The sequence below is a fragment of the Triturus cristatus genome, chromosome 11, assembly GCF_964204655.1.
Source record: "Triturus cristatus chromosome 11, aTriCri1.1, whole genome shotgun sequence".
Classification (NCBI taxonomy): Eukaryota; Metazoa; Chordata; class Amphibia; order Caudata; family Salamandridae; genus Triturus; species Triturus cristatus.
This window is the reverse complement of record NC_140594.1, coordinates 28007516-28028886: the sequence shown is the minus strand read 5'-3', so window position 1 is coordinate 28028886 and position 21371 is coordinate 28007516. Positions and strand designations below refer to the sequence as shown.

At 47.9% G+C, this 21371-nt stretch overlaps 1 protein-coding gene across 2 annotated transcripts in view; it reads right to left on the bottom strand.

The window, feature by feature from the left end:
- The window catches only part of PIWIL1 (piwi like RNA-mediated gene silencing 1), a 1168338-nt gene that overhangs the window by 508238 nt on the left and 638729 nt on the right, over nt 1-21371 (bottom strand). For both annotated transcript variants that reach the window (XM_085633654.1, XM_085633653.1), the window contains exon 11: nt 14871-14988. In XM_085633654.1, coding sequence (XP_085489780.1) covers nt 14871-14988 — 118 coding nt within the window. The remainder of the gene's footprint in view (nt 1-14870; nt 14989-21371) is intronic.

The window sequence follows — 21371 nt, the reverse complement described above, 5'->3', positions numbered from 1 at the left end:
CTCTGAATGGCACTTTGTGATAGTTCAAAGATCCCAAGGACTTAGCTGTGTCTGTGTCCTTTTTTATGCTTTGGAGGGCGTCATCCACATGCTTACCAAAAAGCATCTCCCCGTCAAAGGGAAGGTCCAAGATCTTCTTCTGGACCTCCTGGTGAAACCAGGTCGCCTTCAACCAGCCTTGACGGCGCAAGACCGCTGACCCTGCCAAAGCCCTGAAAGCAGTAGAAGCTATGTCCATCGCACAGTCAATGACTTCCGAAGAGCATCTTTCTCCTTCCATCAGAACCTGCTTGGCTTCCTCTTGACTCGAGTCTGGTAGCTGGTCCATGAACGGCTCCATATCACACCACATCTGGCGGTCGTACCTGCCTAGAATAGCCAGAGAATTAGCTGCACGCACCAACAAGCTGGCCATGGTGGAGAATCTTTTACCCACATTGTCCAGCTTTCTGCCTTCTTTATCTGGAGGCGTGGTTAACGGAGTGGACGGATTTTTTGACTTGCTTTGTGCGGCTTGTGAAATAACGGAATCCGGCTTAGGTTGTCCTAGAAGACATGCAGGACTGCCCTCAGGGGCCTTGTATTTCTTCTCCAGCCGGGGAAGAACCGGAATGACTGTCGCCGGATTCTGCATCGTCTTAATTCCCTCATCCCAGACATGTTCTATGATGGGAATTGATCTGACCGACTTCTTATACTGAGCATTAAAGTCATATAGGAAGCAGTCGGACTGCTCCACGGTAAGGGGCAGACCAAACCTCTTGGATGCCCGTTCCATCAAATTATGGAAACCACCAATGTCTGCTGGAGGCGATATATTTGTCTCCCGGCCCACAGCATCTGGATCCTGCATATCATCAGGGTCCCCATCAGGATCCCCTGGATCAGTAAGAGGGATCACCTGTCCCTCGTCGTCCTCGTCCGTATCCAAATCTTGTGTGTCTCAATCAGCAGGTTCCGTACCTGAAGGTTGGGGAACTACTAAGGGTACCCCCGGTGAAGTGGTACGAGGTATGTCCCTTGGCAGAGGTGGCAAGTCCATTGCCATGTCACGTGGCACTACAGACGTAGAAGGACGCACCGGAATGAGATCCGGTAATGTCGGAAAACGAGATTTATAGTCTTGCAGCATCAGTTGCAAATCCGTCACTAAAGCCACTGGCAAGGCTATCATATCCTGCCTCAGAGAGCGGGGGTGTACTTGTGTCAAGCTTTGCCGCTCCTCCTGCACCTCTGGACCATAAAACTCCTCAGTATCTGTGTCCTGCTGTTTCACATTCAGGTCTGATGGGCTGTAGGCGTCCCCATACTGCCCATCGTCTTCATCCTCCTCCGAGTCCTCGAGAAGCATGGATGGTGGCAAAGGCGTGACCCGCCTAGGAGAAGTCATGTCCGGCGTAATTTTTAATCTTTGGATGGCAAATCCTGAATTTTTCGTCGTCGACTGAGTCGATGGCAAAGGGATTCCCAGCGTCGACGAACTCGACGATGACATCGTCGACTGAAGGGTAACCGTCGCCGACGGGGTTAGAATCGTAGTCGACGATGAGGCGTCGACAGTTCCGGAGCAGTCGTCGACGGAGCAGTCGTCGACGGAGCTTTCTTCTTCGTCGACGGAGCATGTTTCATCGTCGGTGGAGCACCCGTCGACGAACTCGTCGTCAGCAACATCGACGAACTCGTCGTCGTCGACGTGGTCTTCGTCGTCCACACCGCCGTCGAAGACGAGAAAGTAGCCGTCGTAGACGATGAAGTAGATATCGTCGACGACCCCATGGAAAGAGTCTTAACTATGGAGATCGTCGTCGACGTACCTGCTTTAGCCTGCGTCGACGGACGCGGTTTCTTCACTGGAATTGACTGAGGAGTTTCTGCAGCATGTTTTTTCACAGATTTCTCCTTCTGGGACGGAGGGGAAGATGTTGCAACCTCCTTCTTGTCCTTAAGGGCTACGACCACACCAGCAGCCCGTCCCTGCCTCTCCTTTACACTGCCGTGAGGAGATTTCATGGGACCAGCCTCCTCAGACCTGTCAGAGATCCCGTGAGGGGCTTTGAGAGGGGGTTCCACAGAGGTGGAGGGAGATGACCTACCCCTCTTCTTAGATCTCCTGGAGGAGGTACCAGAGATAGATTCCTCCTCATCCGAAGAGAGGACCTCCGTCCTGGTCTTTAGCTTCTGCAGCCATGTCAGCAAGCGACCCTCTCTGTCTCTCAAGGTCTTGGTAGAGAAGGTCCGACAAATTTTACAGTCTGTGGCCTTGTGTTCCGGGTACAGGCAGTATTTGCAGTTTTCATGCTTACCTTCCACAAACAGTCTCTTCTTCCCACAAGAAGCACAAGATCTGAATAAAGCTTTCTTCTCCTTTTCTGACACAAAAGATGGCAATAAAGATAACCAATAGTAAAATTCTGATAAACTGAGCAGAGCTCAGTGGAGACTCCGTAGCACAACGTGCGGTAGAAAAATCTGAGGCTCTGAGCTCTCTCAGGAAGGTTCCAGAGGGTGAGGCTGTGCTGATTGGTCCTGGCAAAAGTTTGGGCTCTTTTACACAAAGAGGGTGATATACTACAAAATGAGATGAGGCCTAGGCCTATTTTTCTCTTTTGTTGCTATAGCTATATATATATATATATATATATATATATATATATATATATATATATATATATATATATATATATATATATATATATATATATATATATATATATATATATATATATATATATATATATATATATATATATATATATATATATATATATATATATATATATATATATATATATATATATATATATATATATATATATATATATATATATATATATATATATATATATATATATATATATATATATATATTTTTTTTTTTTGTTACCGAGGCTCCCATTCCGACGACGGGGAATGATACAAAGCATGAGAATCTATGAAAGTTCCAATACTGGGGTAACTGTATTCACCAACCTTTGGAAAGTGGCAGGTGCATTCTTCAAATCAAAGGGCATTACCACAAATTGATAGTGCCCACTAGGGGCAGAGAATGCTGTCTTTGACTTTGCATCATCAGCTAGTCTGATCTGCCAGTAGCCAGCTGTCAAGTCAAATGTGCTGAGGTACTTGGCTGAGGCCAAAGTATCTATCAGCTCATCTGCCCTTGGTATTGGATGGGCATCAGTCCTAGTGACTGCATGGAGGCCCCTGTAGTCCACACAAAACCTCATCTCTCTTTTCCCACCACTGGTGTGAGGTTTTGGCACAAGGACCACTGGACTAGCCCAAGGGCTATCTGAGGGTTCAATCACACCCATATCCAACATTTTCTGGACTTCTGTCCTGATACAGTCCCTGACATGGTCAGGTTGCTTATAAATCTTATTTTTAATAGGCAGACTGTCCCCAGTGTCCACTTCATGAGTGCACCAGGTAGTCTGACTTGGAGTCAGTGAGAACATATGCCTGAACTGATTGAGCACCTGCCTGCAATCAGTTTGTTGCTGGGCAGCGAGGCTGCCTGCCAAGGCTACACCATCAACTGATCCATCATTAGGGTTCTGTGAGAGGAGGTCAGGGAGTGGGTCACTCTCTTCCTCCTGTCCCTCATCAGTAGCCATGAGCAAGCCCATGTCAGCCCTGTCCACATATGGCTTTAGCCTGTTGACATGGAGAACCCTGTGGGGACTCCTGGGAGTTCCTAGGTCTACTAAATAAGTAACCTCTCCCCTCTGTTCAACAATAGTGTGGGGTCCACTCCACTTGTCCTGGAGAGCTGCTGGGGCCACAGACTCCAACACCCACACCGTCTGTCCTGGCTGGTAAACAGTCAGTACAGCCTATTGGTCATGTCAGGCTTTTTGCAGTTCCTGACTAGCCTCAAGGTTATGGTTTGCCCTTTTCATGTACTTAGCCATCCTGGAGCGGAGACCAAGTACATAGTCCACTATGTCTTGCTTTGGGGGCTTGAGAGGTAACTCCCATCCTTCCTTCACCAAACACAATGGACCCCTGACAGGGTGACCATCAGAAGTTCAAATGGACTGTAGCCAACCCCCTTCTGAGGCACCTCCCTGTATGCAAATAAAAGGCAGGGCAAAAGCAGGTCCCATTTTCGCCTAAGCTTCTCTGGGAGTCCTTTGATCATGCCCTTTAAGGTTTTGTTGAATCTCTCAACTAAACCATTGCATTGTGGGTGATAGAGTGTGGTGAACTTGTAGTCCACCCTACACATCTTCCAGATAGCAGTCAAGTAACTAGACATGAAGTTTGCACCCCTGTCAGATACTACCTCCTTAAGAAAGCCTACTTTTGAGAACACGCTGGAGAGCTCTTGCCACTACAGGTGCTGTAGTGGTCCTTAGGGGAATTGCTTCTGGATACCTGGTGGCATGATCCACTACCACCAGTATAAATGCTGTTTGGGGATCCATGGGACCAACAATGTCAATCCCTACCCTTTCAAAGGGCACCCCACCACAGGTAGTGGTATCAGGGGGGCCTTTGTAGTGCCACCTGCTTTGCCACTGGCTTGGCAGGTTACACAGGAGCAACAAAACTCCTTTGCGTCTTCAGACATGTGGGGCCGGTGAAAGTGAAATGAAATGAAATAAAAATGAATGAATGAAATGAAACGTAAATTTATAAAGCGCGAATTGCTGCCCTGAGGCGTCCAAGCGCTACCTGAAGAGAGTAGTCATTAGTCAGAGGCGGACAGCAGAGGGTTAGTTATGGACATTAATAAGAAAGGTCTTTAGTTGTCTACGAAAAGAGAGCAGGTTAGGGCTGGACCTGAGTTGAATGGGGAGGAGGTTCCACAATTTGGCGGCATTATAGGAGAACATCCTACCGCCAGCTCTCGCTCTCCTGAGAGCTAAAAAGACCTGGCCGGAGCGAAGGTATTTCCTAGAGTGGTGCTGTGTGATTAGTTCACGGCTGATTGCCGGTCCTTTGCGCCAGAAGGCTTGATGGGAAATGCACATTGCCTTAAAGGTAATTCTTTGCCGAACCGGCATCCAGTGCAGGCTCCTCAGCCCAGGTTTGACTGATAGTCTCCGTGGCAGCTGGATCAATGTACGAGCAGCGCAGTTTTGGACAATCTGCAACTTGCACAGAGTGTAGTCGGGAGCACCGAGATACAGGGCGTTGTTAAAGTCCAGTCGAGACTGGATCAGGACTTGAACAGCAACTTGCTTGGCCTCCATAGGTAGAAGTGGAAGCACTTTTCTCAGCATCCTGAGGAGGCCAAAACAAGATGCAGAGCCTGATGGCCTGGGTGTCCAGCCATACCCCCAAGCTTTTTATGTTGTCCTTGAGTACAGGCGGAGTGCCTAGGCATGGAGGCCAAAAGGGGTCGAAGAGCGTTGGATCCGCGGGGCCCATGAGCATCAGCTCAGTTTTATCCCCATTAAGCTTAAGGGAGGATCGCGTCATCCAGCCTTTTACTTCCTCCAAACATTGCCTTAGTCCCAATTGTGCAGATCGGCCGTCCTCCTGTGCCAGGGATACCACCAGCTGAGTGTCGTCCGCATATGATATGATCTTAATACCAAACGGACAAACAACCTCAGCCAGTGGTCTCATATTGATGTTAAATAGCGCAGGGCTTAACGAGGAGCCCTGCGGAATCCCAAAGCTCACGGGTTTGCTAGAGGAGACTGTATTTCCCTCAAAGATCTGAAAGGCGTTGTTGCTCAGAAAGGATTTGAGCCAGAGTATTGCCCTGCCTGAGATTCCAACCTCAGAAAGGCGACTCAGCAGCATGTCGTGACTAACCGTGTCGAATGCTGCACTCAAATCGAGGAGGACCACTGCCACTGATCCGCCTCGATCCAAGATCCTTCTTGTTTCCTCGGTGATGGCTAGTAGGGCAGTCTCCGTCCCATGTCTAGGTCGAAAACCCATTTGGGTGGCATCCAGCAACTGGTTATTCTCCAGAAAGTCCATCAGGTGTAAATTGATGTGCTTCTCTAGAATTTAGCTCACCCAGGGGAGCAGGGAAATGGGGCGGTAGTCGCTGAAGTTGCCAGAATCACGGTTCGGTTCCTTCAGTAGTGCACGCACCATAGCCTGCTTCCAGGGGAGTGGAACTATACCAGAGGCAATGGAGGCATTGAGGAGGTTCATGATGGTGGGGAGCACAACCTGAATTACCGACATCATTGCCTCTGGTGGGGCAGGATCACATGGTGATCCTGATTTTACTTGCCGCGCTAAAGATTCCTGGGAGTCTTGTTCTAGCAAGGGAAAGTGTTCCAAGGTGGCGGTGGGTTGAGGGTGGGGGGCTCCACCGGACTTGGCCATGTATGATCAGCAGATTGAAAATCCATGGCAGGGAAAGAGGAGTAGATTTGGAGGACTTTTTGATGGAAAAATTCTGCCAGGTCGTTACAGTGAACTAGCGTTTTACATGGAAGCATAGAGGGTGGCGGCCGTTTTGTAAGGCTCTTCACTATCTGAAAGATTTCTTTAGGTTTAGATTTTGCCAGCATGATTTGTGTAGAAAAGTGGGTTGCTTGGGCAGTTTTTACCTCATTTTTGTAGGCTCTAATCGCCTCTCTATATAGGATTTTATCTTCCTAAGAGAAATCTAGGCGCCACCGTCTTTCTAATTTCCTACAGTGCCGTTTTTTCCCCCCTGAGTTCCTTAGAAAACCAGGGAGCAGTTTTTTGTGGACGCTTCGTAGTGATTTTACGGAGGGGGAGTGAGGGGAAGTGAGGAACAATTCTGTCCCAAGTCTTGTTCTGGCCCAGGAGTCCTGATAAGGGAATATCATGGGCTAGGGTCAATAGGAAACCACTAAACTTCAGAGGTATAACCAACCTCCTGGATGCACCAGGCTTGGGGTCTCTACTCTCGGAGTACAGGAGTCCATCATCCCAATAAACTTTATGGGTGCCACTAGCATTCAGGGCAGCCTCATCAGCAGCTTGCTGTCTGAGGGTTTTAAGAGAGAGGCAGGTTTTCTGCTCCTGGCTCAGATCAGACCTGGAAGGGCCCCCAGTCCCCAAGAACTCAAGCTGGTCAGGTTCAAGCTCCTCTGGGACAGTTCCTTCTTCAGGCTCAAGATCATCTCCCTGAGGAGACTGATCAGCATTCTGAGTCAGGTGGGAAGGCTCTGCCTTAACCCTACTGCTGCTCCTCTTGTGAGGCACCTGGTCCATTATTCCAGAATCCAGAGCCTGTCCAGTTTTAGACATTTTAGCCTGTGACCTAGTCACAGCCAAGACATGTGCAGGGATCCCTAACATTTCTGCATGTGTCCTGAGTGTGAGAAGTTGGCCTGATGTATGATGTCACCAGTTCTAGTGTACACCTTATATCAGTCCAAACAACCCTTATGGTGATTGGTTGTAAAGTCAACCTTATAGACCAGCTATCCTAGTGGTAGCATGGACAAGAGCAGTCTTAGGCTAAACTCTGAATGGCATGTGAAGCCAGCTGTGATACCATATATAATCCCTTGAATACCAAATGAAAGGACACCACAACAGATATATAAAGTGTATTTATTCTAGTCAAAACCTCAGCACTCTTTATGAGATTCGAGGTAAGTACAACACAGTCTTATTTATGCATACATTAAGTCACACAGGTAAGTAATACAGTTAGGCCCTAGGGGCCACGCAAACCATATACTAAAGAAGTGGTATAAGGACCACTGTCACGGAAATAGGATAGGCCTAGGCCATCGCTGGGGCTACACTACACTACCAACAGTTCGGGAGTGGGAGGCCCACGGGATTCAGGTGCAGAGTGGAAACACTCACGCGTAATGCGTATAGTCGATAGAAATAGTACAGTTTTGAATTAAGCAGTTTAAGGACACTTCTGAAGCAGCTAGAGAGTCGAGACTCGGAAACTAGACCCTAGGATTGTCAATACCCTTGTGAGCACCGAAGTAGCCAAGTTACCTAGCCCACGGGCTGCGGGTGCATAGGTGTGAACTTGCATCGGGGTTCGTGGTGAACTTCTATGGATGCCTGAAGGAAAGTTGCTGACTGGCAGTCAGTGAAGAGTGTCCGGTGGATCCCAAGGCTGGGATCAAGAAGGAAGGGTACCTGCAAGCAGAAGGGACAGAGTCAAGGTCACTAGCCGGTGACCACGTGGAACCAGGAAGGAACCAGGCGATGTCGTGAAGATTGCAGGTGAAGGGTGAAGCTTGTCGCTGCAGCCACGGGTACCAGGAGACGTCGAGGACGACCAGGACCAGGAGGCGAGCTGTCCCACGAAGGCTCTTGCTGTCGGCGGCGTCGAAGTCGAACTAGGACTCACCAAGCCTTGGCAAGCGGAACCCACGAAGAACGGAGAACTTGCTTCTGGTGCAGACCAGGAAGGTCTAGGGTGCTTCTCTTTTGCAAAGAAGCAGGAGCCAGTCTGGAGGAGCCAAACCAGCAGTGAAGATTTCAAGGTGTGTCGTCAGAGGCCGCTAGCCAACGGGCAAGCAACCGGACAGACGCGGCAAGCAGGAAAATGCAGAAGGGCCCCACGCAGGACTCGTGGAGTGTGGGGGGCTGATCTTCGGTGCAGATGGCTGTTGGGGCTTCTCAATCCCCGGTGCACAACTTCGAGGGTGCCTCAGAAGCTGCGCTGGAAGATACTAGCCACTTTTCCCAGGTAGCCGGTCCCACGTCTCTCGTCGCCTCCACGGATCTCAGCTCGGCTGTGGATGTGGATCAGGGTCGGAGAAGTCTGAAAGTCAAGGCTCTGGTCGGGCTCTGCAGTCGGTCCCTCGTAGAACTTCAGCAAAGCAAAGGGTAGTCTCTTGATGGTGCCTGTTTGCACAGGGTAGCCACTCCTTGGCCACAAAGGAGATTCTTCAGTCTTCTTCTTTCGTCGAATGTCGAAGGTCCAGAGTTTCTGTTCAAGTTGCAGGTTCAGGATAATCTAATCTCCTGGGGCCCAGCTCTTATCCAAATCTGGGGGGCTGGGTTACCTGCTAGGTCACGCCTTATGTGTGGGACCTGGGAGGGGGGTGGTTACACCCCCTTCCCTTTGTCCAGTTTCGCGCCAGGACTGGGGCTGGTGTGCCCCAGCACCGGTTTGAACTGGACTATGCATGGGACACCTTGTGTGCCCCAGGCAGTGTCTCATTTCATTCATCCCTCCCTGCCTCAATACACTAAGGCCTGTCTGGGGTGGTGCTCGCACCTCCCAAGGCAGGAAACCTATTGTCCAAGCCTCCCTTGCCGGGATCACTCCCAGCAGCAGGAGGTCAGACTTGTGTCATGGCAGCAGCATCCATTTTGTGATGCTGGGGCTCTGGTTAACTTTAACCGGGTAAGTAGGTTGCAACATATCTTCTCCCTCTAGAAGGGAGGGATAATATCCTCATCCCCAGAAATGGGATGGGGGTATTATTCCAAAGTGTTAGACACCTTACACGACATGTTTTGATAAAGCCAAACCATAGTTACCATAACCGTTTAAGTTTATAAGGCACTCGGCCGCTGTATGTTTGTGGGTTAGCCAAATACTTAAGTTGGGCGTGGCTTATTAGGACAAAATGGCTTTTACTAATTGTTTAATTATGGTCTTTGTGACTTGACCTTTTTTAGCCACTTATTGTTCATGTTTTTATAGATTCTAATCAACTTTGTAGTGTTTTTATCTCTGCAATACTTTTAAAGATATTTTCATATCGAAATAAAGCCACTTTGACTGACTGATAAGGCACTTTAAGAGTATATGGTAGGCTATATCATAGAACAGCTATAAGGACATGGTTCCGAAAGCTGCAGACAGGCTCAGCTCATGCTAGAGCACCATCTCACATGTTACCAAGCACTCTGCCTCCAGGATTGTTAAGGCCTGCCATAGGAGTGGCTGATAGGTACACATGTGTCTATATGTAAGATAGGTATAGGAATACTACACCTAAGCAAGGAGGGATTACACGACCTTGCCCCAGCTGAGTGATCAGCCAGTTGTGTCATAATGGAAGGCCAGGCCAGGGGTGGCATAATACATGCTGCAGCCCCTGGTAGGCCTAGGGTACACCTATGCCCTGGGTACCTAAGGTACACTGTACAGGGGCCAATAAGGTGATCCTTACCAATTGGTTATGTACCTAGGGCACATGGAGTCCATTTTAAAGAGAGAGCAGACAGCCTGAGACCCTGAATGGCAGGATCTCAGGCCAACTAAGTCGAAAACCAGCTAGACACTAGGCAAAAAGTTGGGGGTAACCATGGTCAGATATCCACCTTCCTACAAGGACGTCGGGCGGAGTCGAGAGGTGCCGCCCTCTAGCGCGCAGAGATGCTGGGCAAGAAAGTTTTCCGGGTCCAGTCTCACGCCTGGGGATAATTGTACGTTAAGGAATCTGCGGTTAGTTTTCTCTCTCAGATATATTGAAATAATAAACGTGTGTCACTTTAAATGCACCTGAATTTGTTTTATTGCCTCGCCTTAGGAGAGTGCTGGATCTTGTTTTATCGCCTTGTCTTTTGGGAGTGATGTTTAACGTGTGTTATTTAAACGTGCAGTAGTGCATTTACCTCCCCTTGGAAGTGCAGGGTCCAGGTGTGTCCTTTTGTGTCAAATTACAATTACTACACCTCCAATATCTGTGTCTTAGTCCCTCATGCCTTTAGACGTTGGTGGGACAGGGCACAGAAATGGGTCTGTTGGGGACAGAGTAGAAAGGAAGCATTTACGGTTGTGGAGGGCAGAAGTGACAGTGCAAGAGAGGAAGCGTTATCATGGACAATCCAGGCTTTGGCTTTTCCTTGGAGATGGCTGCAGACGCTCCTGAAGTGAATCCCCACTGATGAATGGTGAGATGCTTCCTTTTTAATTAAAGTCTCTAAGGCGCGACTCCATCTCAAGCAGGCCTAAACTCAACTTTCTCTATTTTAACATAATGAATGACATGCTTGCCTTTGAGGCAGATGTCTGCCCTTATCTTTCCAGGAACCTGTGAAAGTGTCAAGTCATTCGGACAACCTTGATAAGACACCTGATGCAACATCAGTCTGGAACAAGTGCCTTTTTATCTCTTTTACAAGGGTCTGATAATAAAGAGTGTAAACTGAACTGAAGTCTGGTAACTTTATTTGTTTGTAAGAATATGTCTACGACATACATAGATGCATGCAGGTTATGTTATACATTCCTACGGTAATGCAAAACATTCCCATTTCAGAAAATATAGTATAAAAGAACCACTAATCGGCCACCTTGTCCTAGATTATCGCACAAGATACTACATGAAGCTCTCCTGACTGCTGTGATGCTTCTGCATCCTAATCGGCACTGAAAGCGGATAGCAACCGAAGTTGTAGAGGAGAGCAACTACTGCCAAGGTGTTTTCCTTTCGAGGGATCACTTACTCCTGTCTGGTGACAGCTACAGCGTTTTGCAGATTCCTTAAGGTAGAATAGATACCCTAGCCATACCCAGAGGGGTGGAGGGTCTGCAAGAGAACCTCACCAGCTTGGAAAAACACAGGGACCCCAAGAGGCGGTGTTTCATGGGGACAGGAAGGACAGCCCATCCCCACCAAGCAGAAGTAAGCAAGAACAAGGAGAAGAGAAGGCCAGGATACGACAAGCCTACCCGAGGAGCAAAGAGCATCCGCCAGAAAACCCAGAGGGGCAGAAGGCACCCCGCAAGTACCAGAAGAAGAAAATAACCACACTCAATGCCAGGGAAAAGAGAAGGAACAGAGGCAGAACCTGCCCCAGGACAACACACACAAACAGCGAAGGGCACAGCTTAATGGGTGTCTATCCCGAAGTGGGGAACAAGGCCGGAACAGTTCCACGGTCGAGAAGCGCAGACGTGAGAAAGAAGACGTAGTCGCGCAAAGCTCCAACAAACAAGGGACAGGAGCACACGCTGACCCGGCGAGGCCCAAGGAGGGGGACCAAAACTACCAGGCGCACGCAGCAAACAGCTGGCTAATACTATGAAGCAGCGGCTCAGAACAAGGCGAGCGCAAGACGAAGACAGACAGGCCCCAGACGAAATGGCGGAGAACTAGGTGGAAACAAAAAGACACAACGCTGCAATTAGCAGAACAAAGGCCGTTCCAATGACCCAGAGGCGAAAAGAGATAGAAACATCAAAGAGAGAGAGAGACCGCACCAAGCGGGATATTGTGACGCCTGGAAAACGCGAGGGACCTGAAAAGGTACCCCACCTAGGGTATGAATCGTCCCTGGGAAACACCTCTTAGGGAAACTCGCAGCAGAGATCAAGGCCAAGGAGCACACTCCGGATCCACGTTGCACGCCAAAAAGAAGGAAAACTGACATCAGCGCTCCGGGGTGGGACTTGTGACCTCGCTGACGTTACATCCGCGGATGACGTCAGGGCGGGGTCGCGTGGTACCGCCCGCCGGCGCGCAGAGATGCTGTGGCAAAGATTTTCCGTATCCAGTCTCACCCCTGGGGATAATTCTACGTTAAGGAATCTGCGGCTAGTAGTCTCTATCAGATGCACTTTATACTTCTAAAACATACCATCTATACCAGGGGTACTCATAGTACGGCCCGCGGGCCGCCAGCGGCCCGGCAAGCCTTTCTTGGCAGCCCGCGGACCTTGCAGACATCGTATCAGTGTTTTTTTTTTATTGTTAACAGTGTCAGCAAACACAGACTTTGCTCTGTGGGGGCCCGGGGATTCAAGCGATAGTCCGAGTGGAGCTGCTGGGGCGCTAAGAGGTGAAATACAACAAAGCCTCGTTATCATGCAAATGGTCTCTTAAAGACTTGTGAAGTACTCTGGGGGGCTGTGTGTGTGCCCTGGAAGGAAAGCTGCCTCAGCTGCCACACAAGTGTGTGTGGGGGGGGGGGGATGGTAGGTAACGAATAATGACAAGAGAACAGCAGGGTATGAAAATCGGGTAAGGGGACAGAGGGCGACGGAGAGAGAGGGCGACGGAGAGAGAGGGCGACGGAGAGAGAGGGCGACGGAGAGAGAGGGCGACGGAGAGAGAGGGCGACGGAGAGAGAGGGCGACGGAGAGAGAGGGCGACGGAGAGAGAGGGCGACGGAGAGAGAGGGCGACGGAGAGAGAGGGCGACGGAGAGAGAGGGCGACGGAGAGAGAGGGCGACGGAGAGCTTCGTTTTAGGTTGAAAAAGGCTTAAATGGCTGGTTTTAAATAAAGGAAAGGGATTCTTGTATTTAATTATAACATTCAGTCCATAATTCGTTTTAGTATGGTAAATACACAGTCACTATACGATGTATCTTCTTTCTTGTGAGGACAACACTAACTTAAGGACTGTATCATTTGTTCCTTTTATCTGTCATGGCTGTATAATCCAATCTCCTACGCGCGTTTCAACTTAAAGCCTTCATCAGGAAACCATGCATTTGGAAAACAAATCCTGTCGCTAATCGATGGGTCAATTCAAGACCAGTAGAGCCCTGTTGATATATCCATTTACAATGCTCCCAGATCTGATACAACTCCATTGGACTCTTCGAAGGAATTAGGCTATAAAGTCAGTAATTCTAAACGGCCCCTGTGATGGGAAACAGCTCAAGGGCCATCTAGAATTCTAGTAAAAGACGAAATATGCAGTCTACTTTTACTGCATATACATAGTTGGACACAGTGTTTCCTCACACTAAACCAGGAACTGGTATATCGCATCTCAGCAAGGATCTATCTGGGCGGTCTAAAGTCCAAGGAGAGTTGAGAAAATCTGAATAAAGCAAAAAAAATAGATGAGATCATGGTTGTTCGTAGTCACTATTGGAAGACATATCCAGTAATCTGGCCAGTAGATTACCTAAAAAAAAAAACCTGTATAAGAAAATCTCAATGTCCAGCACCCAGCCTGCTTTTCAGGCTTCTTTGAGATGTTTTTACATTTCAATTCAGCAAGCTGCATGATCAATGCACTAATTATTTACTGTGTCAGAAAACTCCACAAAGAATGACAAACCAGTTCACCTCAAAGCATCAAGCTCGAACTCATAATTTGATAGTAACTATAGGGACAGAATTGGGCAAGAGTTTTACTAAAGAGACCAGAACTGGACATTGCTGACAAGCACACGTCTTGCATTTAATACCTGACAAAACTTATAGCAGATGCCTAATGGGAACCTCTAGATAGATGATCATAGTCCTAATAACATGATCAAATGGGTTCCAAAATGTGAATCATTCAAGGATTTTCATAAACTAATTTTCATCTTATAAAAAAACACAGCATATGCAAAGCTTGACCATTGCTTTTTAGCACTGAATTGCCTAAAAGTCAAAAGGGGAAGAGGAAGTTGAGTGTTTAACAATGAACCATGTGCTATACCACACTCATTTAAGAAACTACCTATGCATATTATAAAGGGGTCTGTACTAATGACAAGCTTATAATGGTAAAACCGTGAGGTATTTGTGACATACTCATTGAAGGAGCATCTGGTGCTGCAACACCAAGCTACAATGGAAAACTTTAAGAAGAAAAAAATACAAATGCAAAAGGAAAAAAGAAGAAACTCCTGCGTTTCACATTTATTTTAGGGGAAAACAAGTACAACATAAAAAAACCTCAAACAAGTAGGGCTGCAGGTGAGCAATGTTCATACTCAGAAATGATTTCCAGTTTACATATGATGTAGGTATGCATATTTATGGTGCGGTCACTCCAAATAATTAGCTGTTGATTCATAAATAAGTTAAGGGATCAGGTACTTAAATCTGATAAAAGACACTGAGAAAAAGTCATAGTGTGATGGACCAAAATGCTATAATAAAGATCAATTGTAACAGCAACAAATCATTCTCAGCACAAAAATGATCATATGTTTTTAAATTCAACAGCATAAAGTGTGATTGAGTAAACCTAAGCAGTGGAGTCCTTGAAAGAACCATAAACATTCTGCAAACAACATTACCATCTTCCAACATACCTTTGAATGTAATTAATCAACTTTCCAACTTGTTTTTCTCTCTGCTCAGGAGTTAACCGTGTGTGAACAGATAAATCTTTCATTACAGTGTAATCACGGCGCATTTTATCTGTTAAGCCTGCAATGATATTTATTAGAATTATTTAACTAACATGGTAGACAGCATAAAAAGGAAATGGCAATTAGATGTACAATTACCTCAAAAAGATGCATTAAATATAATTAGAATTAGGTTTAAGCTTCAAGGAGCAGACGAGAACTTTGAGCACCTATGTAGCAGGCACGCAGACTAAAATAATGTTATGCAATGAATATAGGCAAGAGCTGAGGCACTGCAAACAGACGTAGCAGACTAATATTAAAGCCTAGAGCCGCTCACATCCCCCTCCAAAAAAAAAAAAAAAAATAAGAAGGTCATAGTAAACTTTTTAAATTTAAGAAAAACAAACCCAAACGCATTATTTTTGAAACAGGTCACTTACAATGGACACATGAATACAATATTAAACTCCTGTAGCTTAATGCACATCACTTCTTTTATACTGGGGCAGCATAAAGAACAATAAGAAAAACAGATTCCAAGGTTTTGACTCAAGCAGGTATAGTAAGCTACTGAAAACGAAACAGAAGAAAACAAGTTACTTACTACAGTTATCCAGTATAGGTATCTTGCATAGATTCACATGCCTGACTCATTCCCAGTCGCCGAGGCGGGGGTCCCTCGGTAACTTACAAAAGTAGTGCCATAAGTAAATAACTGTAGTAGGCTAATAGAAAAAAGGCCTAAATCTTAGTAGCCTATCTACATCATTATAGTAAAAAGAACCAAAAGTCAAGTCCAACCAATTAAGTATCAGCACCCTCTAGAACACTCTCAGCAGAGGCAGTTCTCCTCAGTTTTTCTTAGCACAAGTGGGAAGTTAGTATCCCAAATCATAGAGAACTGACTTGCCGGGGAGGAGGGTGGGTGCATGTGAATCTATGAAAGATACCAATACTGTATAACTGTAGTTACAGGTAAGTAACTTTTTTTCTTATCCAGTATTGGGGTATCTTTCATAGATTCACATGCCTGAATCAAGAGCAGCAAGCAGTATACCAAATGTACTGTCGTTTGCGGATGGTGGGAGACGCGTGTTCATAAACTCCCAAACTGCATCCACAATGTTCGAGAAATTGTAAAATAACCAAGCCTTTAGGAAATCAATAGCTATGTTAAAAGACATTACCGAAATAAAACATGAATAAATATATATATATATATATATATATATATATATATATATATATATATATATATATATATATATATATATATATATATATATATATATATATATATCCAAAGAAGAAGGTTGCCCTTGCAGAGAAAACGCACTCACGGTAGGTATTCCACTCTTTATTGAGGTCAGCAGTGAAGACAGCAAACGACTTTGCCTCAAATCCTGGATGGTCTGACCGGTTTCGGACTCACTAGTCCTTGCTCACAGACAAATTACAAAGTCACGTAGCAACCATTATTGCAGCACACCTACTTTAAATATCAAAGGTCCCGCCCATCATGGGCATTTACTTCGCAAGTGCATCCTGGTACTAGCAGTGCTGCAACACCCCATCAATCCCAAGTGGGTGTCGACGGGACTCTAAAAGTCGGACTTTGAATCACCCCAATCATTGGGAAATGAACCTTTTGCAATAATTTTTAGAGTCACGTCGACACCCACTTGGGATTGATGGGGTGTTACAGCACTGCTAGTACCAGGATGCACTTGCGAAGTAAACGCCCATGATGGGCGGGACCTTTGATATTTAAAGCAGGTGTGCTGCAATATTGGTTGCTACGTGACTTTGTTGTCTTCACTGCTGACCTCAATAAAGAGTGGAATACTTACCCGTGAGTGCGTTTTCTCTGCAAGGGCAACCTGCTTCTTTAGATATATATATATATATCTCCGTACATACATACACACAGCTCTTTAGACGTAAATATGTATGTTGCATGAAACATGGTGGCATATAAAAGAAAAAATACCTGAATCTGACCTTAATGAAAGATGGCGTAGGACAGCCTGTCGAACCGCTGTATCTTCTTCTTGTGCAGATTTAAGACAGTGATGCTTTGTGAACGTGTGGACATGTTTCCATGTCACAGCACAACAGATATTTTCCAGTCACTTCATCAAACAATGCTGTAGAAGCTGCCATAGTTCTTGTAGAATGAGCTTTGGCTTTCCTCTGTAAAGGTTTGTTGGCCTTGTCAATCAATCAATCACTGCATTTGTAAAGCGCGCTACATACCCAAGAGGGTCTCAAGGCGCTGGGGAGCCAGTGCAGGCCTCTCAGGTGGAGTGTGATGTGGCTGCGGCGGGGGACATCGAGGATGAGTCGGGCTTAGGCGTTCTGGATGCGTTGGTGTCGTCTCAGGAGCTTGTTTGTAGTTCCTGAGTAGAGGGCGTTCCCGTAGTCGAGTCTGTTGGTGATGAGGGCCTGGGTACCGGTTTTTCTCGTGTCGAGGGGGATCCATTTGAAGATCCTGCAGAGCATACGGAGGGTGTTGATGCAGGACGCGGAGATGGCGTTGACTTGCCTGGTCATGGAGAGTGGAGTCGAGGATGACCCCCAGGTTGCGTGCGTGGTCCGTGGGTTCCGGGGCTGTGTCTAGTGACGTGGGCCACCAAGAGTCGTCCCAGGCTGATGGGGTTGGTCCGAGAATGAGGACCTCTGTCTTGTCTGATTCAGCTTCAGTCTGCTGTCCTTCATCCAGTCGGCTACGGCCTTCATTCCTCTGTGGAGGTTAGCTTTGGCAGTGTGGGGATCTTCGGTGAGGGATATGATCAGCTGGGTGTCGTCGGCATAGGAGATGATGTTGAGGTTGTGTTGTCGTGCGACGTGGGCGAGGGGGGCCATGTAGATATTGAACAGCGTCGGGCTGAGGGAGGATCCCCGTGGGACGCCGCAGATTATCTCGGTGGTTTTGGCGCGAAAGGGTGGGAGGCGGACGCTCTGGGTTCTGCCGGAGAGGAATTATGTGGTCCAGGCCAGGGCCTTCTCTTGGATACCGGCGTCATGGAGGCGTGCTGATAGGGTGCGGTGGCAGACCGTGTCAAAGGCTGCTGATAGGTCCAGGAGGATGAGGGCAGCTGTTTCTCCTTTGTCCATCAGGGTCCGGATGTCGTCTGTGGCGGCGATGAGGGCGGTTCTCGGTGCTGTGGTTGCTGCGAAAACCGGATTGGGAAGGGTCCAGGATGTTGTTATCTTCGAGGTAGCGGGTCAGCTGTTTGTTGACAATCTTGTCGGTCACTTTTGCCGGGAAAGGGAGCAGGGAGATGGGCCGGAAGTTCTTGAGGTCCTTGGGGTCCGCCTTGGGCTTCTTCAGAAGGGCGTTGATCTCGGCGTGCTTCCAGCTTTCTGGGAAGGTTGCTGCCTCGAAGGAACAGTTGATTGTTTACCGGAGGTGGGGCGCAATGGTTGCGCTGGCTTTGTTGAAGACGTGGTGAGGGCAGGGGTCCGATGGGGATCCGGAGTGGATGGAGTTCATGGTTTTGATGGTGTCTTCGTCGCGGACGCTGGACCAGACAGTCAGGCGACTGGTGCAAGTGGTAGTCGCAGGGGTGGTGCACTCTGTGGTGGGTGCGGGGGGTCGGAGTTGAAGCGGTCGTGTATGTTGGTGATCTTGCGGTGGAAGAAGGTGGCCAGGGAGTCACACAGGTCTTGAGATGGCGGGATGTCGTTGGTATTGGAGCTGGGTGTGAGAAGTTGGCCTGATGTATGATGTCACTAGTTATAGTTTACACCTTATATCAGTCCAAATACCCTTATGGTGATTGGTTGTAAAGTCAACCTTATAGACCAGCTATCCTAGTGGTAGCATGGACAAGAGCAGTCTTAGGCTAAACTCTGAATGGCATGTGAAGCCAGCTGTGATACCATATATAATCCCTTGAATACCAAATGAAAGGACACCACAACAGATATATATATAAAATAAAGTGTATTTATTCTAAGCAAACCCTCAGCACTCTTTATGAGATTAGAGGTAAGTACAACACAGTCTTATTAATGCATACAGTAAGTCACACAGGTAAGTAATACAGTTAGGCCCTAGGGGCCACGCAAACCATATACTAAGTAAGTGGTATAAGGACCACTGTCACGGAAATAGAATAGGCCTAGGCCATCGCTGGGGCTACACTGCACTAGCAACAGTTAGGAAGTGGGAGGCCCACGGGATTCGTGTGCAGCGTGGAAACACTCACGCGTAATGCGTAAAAGTCACTAGCAATAGTACAGTTTAGAAATAGATAGATTTAGGACACTTCCGGAGTAGCTAGGAAGTTGAGACTTGAAACTTAGACACTAGGATAGTCACTATCCTGATGAGCACCGGGGTACCCAAGTTACCTAGCCCACAGGCTGCGGGTGCATAGGGTTGAAGTTGCGTCGGGTTTCGTCGTCGACTCCTATGGATGCCTGAAGGAAAGGTGCTGACAGGCAGTCAGTGAAGAGTGTCCGGTGGATCCCAAGGCTGGGATCAAGAAGAGAAGAGACCTGCAAGCAGAGGGGACAGAGTCAAGATCACTAGCCAGTGACCACGTGGAACCAGGAAGGAACCAGACGATGTTGTGAAGATTGCAGGTGAAGGTGAAGCTTGTCGCTGCAGCCAGGAGGACCAGGAAGCGTCGAGGACGACCAGGACCAGGAGGCGAGCTGTCCCACGAAGGCTCTTGCTGTCGGCGGCGTCGAAGCTGGGCTAGGACTCACCAGGCCTTGGCAAGCGGAACCCACGAGGAACGGAGGACTTGCTTCAGGATCAGACCAGGAAGGTCTGGGGTGCTTCCTCTTTGCAGGGAAGCAGGAGCCAGTCTGGAGGAGCCAAACCAGCGCAGAAGATTTCGGGGTGCGTCGTCACAAAGGCCACTAGCCAGCGGGCAAGCAACCGGACAGACGCGGCAAGCAGGAAAATGCTGAAGGGCCCCACGCAGGACTCGTTGAGTGTGGGGGGCTGGTCTTCGGTGCAGATGGTGCTTGGGGGTGGGGCTTCTCAATCCCCGGTGCACAACTTCGAGGGTGCCTCAGAAGCTGCGCTTGAAGATACTAGCCACTTTTCCCAGGTAGCCGGTCCCATGTCGCTCGTCGCCTCCACGGATCTCAGCTCTGCTGCAGATGTGGATCAGGGTCGGAGAAGTCTGGAAGTCAAGGCTCTGGTCGGGCTCTGCAGTCGGTTCCTCGTAGAACGTGGGCAAAGCAAAGGGTAGTCTCTTGATGGTGCCTGTTTGCACAGGGTAGCCACTCCTTGGCCACAAGGGAGATTCTTCAGTCTTCTTCTTTCGTCGAATGTCGAAGGTCCAGAGTTTCTGTTCAGTTTTGCAGGTTCAGGATAATCTAAAGTCTTGAGGCCCAACTCCCACTCTTATACTAATCTGGGGGGCTGGGATACCTGCTAGGTCACGCCTTATGGGTGGGACCTGGGAGGGGGTGGTTACACCCACTTCCCTTTGTCCAGTTTCGCGCCAGAGCTGGGGCTGGAGTGCCCCAGCGCCGGTTTGAACTGGACTATGCAAGGAACACCTTGTGTGCCCCAGGCATGTTTCATTCCTTTCAGCCCACCCTGCCCCAATACACTAAAGGCTGTCTGGAGAGGTGCTAGCACCTCCCCAAGCAGGAAACCTATTGTCCAGGCCTCCCTGGCTGGGATCACTCCCAGCTGCAGGAGGTCAGACTTGTGTCGTGGCAGCAGCATCCATTTTGTGATGCTGAGGCTTTGGTCAGAGGCTAACAATGAAGTATGATTTTAACATGTCTCTCCCTCTAGAAGGGGGGAATAATATCCTCATGTCCAGAAATGGTATGGGGGTATTATTCCACAGTGTTAAGACACCTTACACGACATGTTTCGATAAAGCCAAACCATAGTTACCATAACCGTCTAAGATTATAAGGCACTTTAAGAGTATATGGTAGGCTATATCATAGAACAGCTATAAGGACATGGTTCCGAAAGCTGCAGACAGGCTCAGCTCATGCTAGAGCCCCATCTCACATGTTACCAAGCACTCTGCCTCCAGGATTGTTAAGGCCTGCCATAGGAGTGACTGATAGGTACACATGTGTCTATATATAGGTTAGGTATAGGAATACTACACCTAAGCAAGGGGTGATTACACGACCTTGCCCCAGCTGAGTGATCAGCCAGTTGTGTCAAAATGGAAGGCCAGGCCAGGGGTGGCATAATACATGCTGCAGCCCCTGGTAGGCCTAGGGTACACCTATGCCCTGGGTACCTAGGGTACACTGTACAGGGGCCAATAAGGTGATCCTATCCAAATGGGTTATGCACCTAAAGTACATAGTATTAATTTAGAGAGAGAACAGCAGGGCTGTGGGTCTGATCAGCAGGCCCACAGCCACATCTAAGTCGAAAACCAGTAAAGCAAAAGCAAAAAGTGGGGGTGAACATAGAAAGCAGACCCTACTCTCCTACACTCATCACCAGAAATGGTA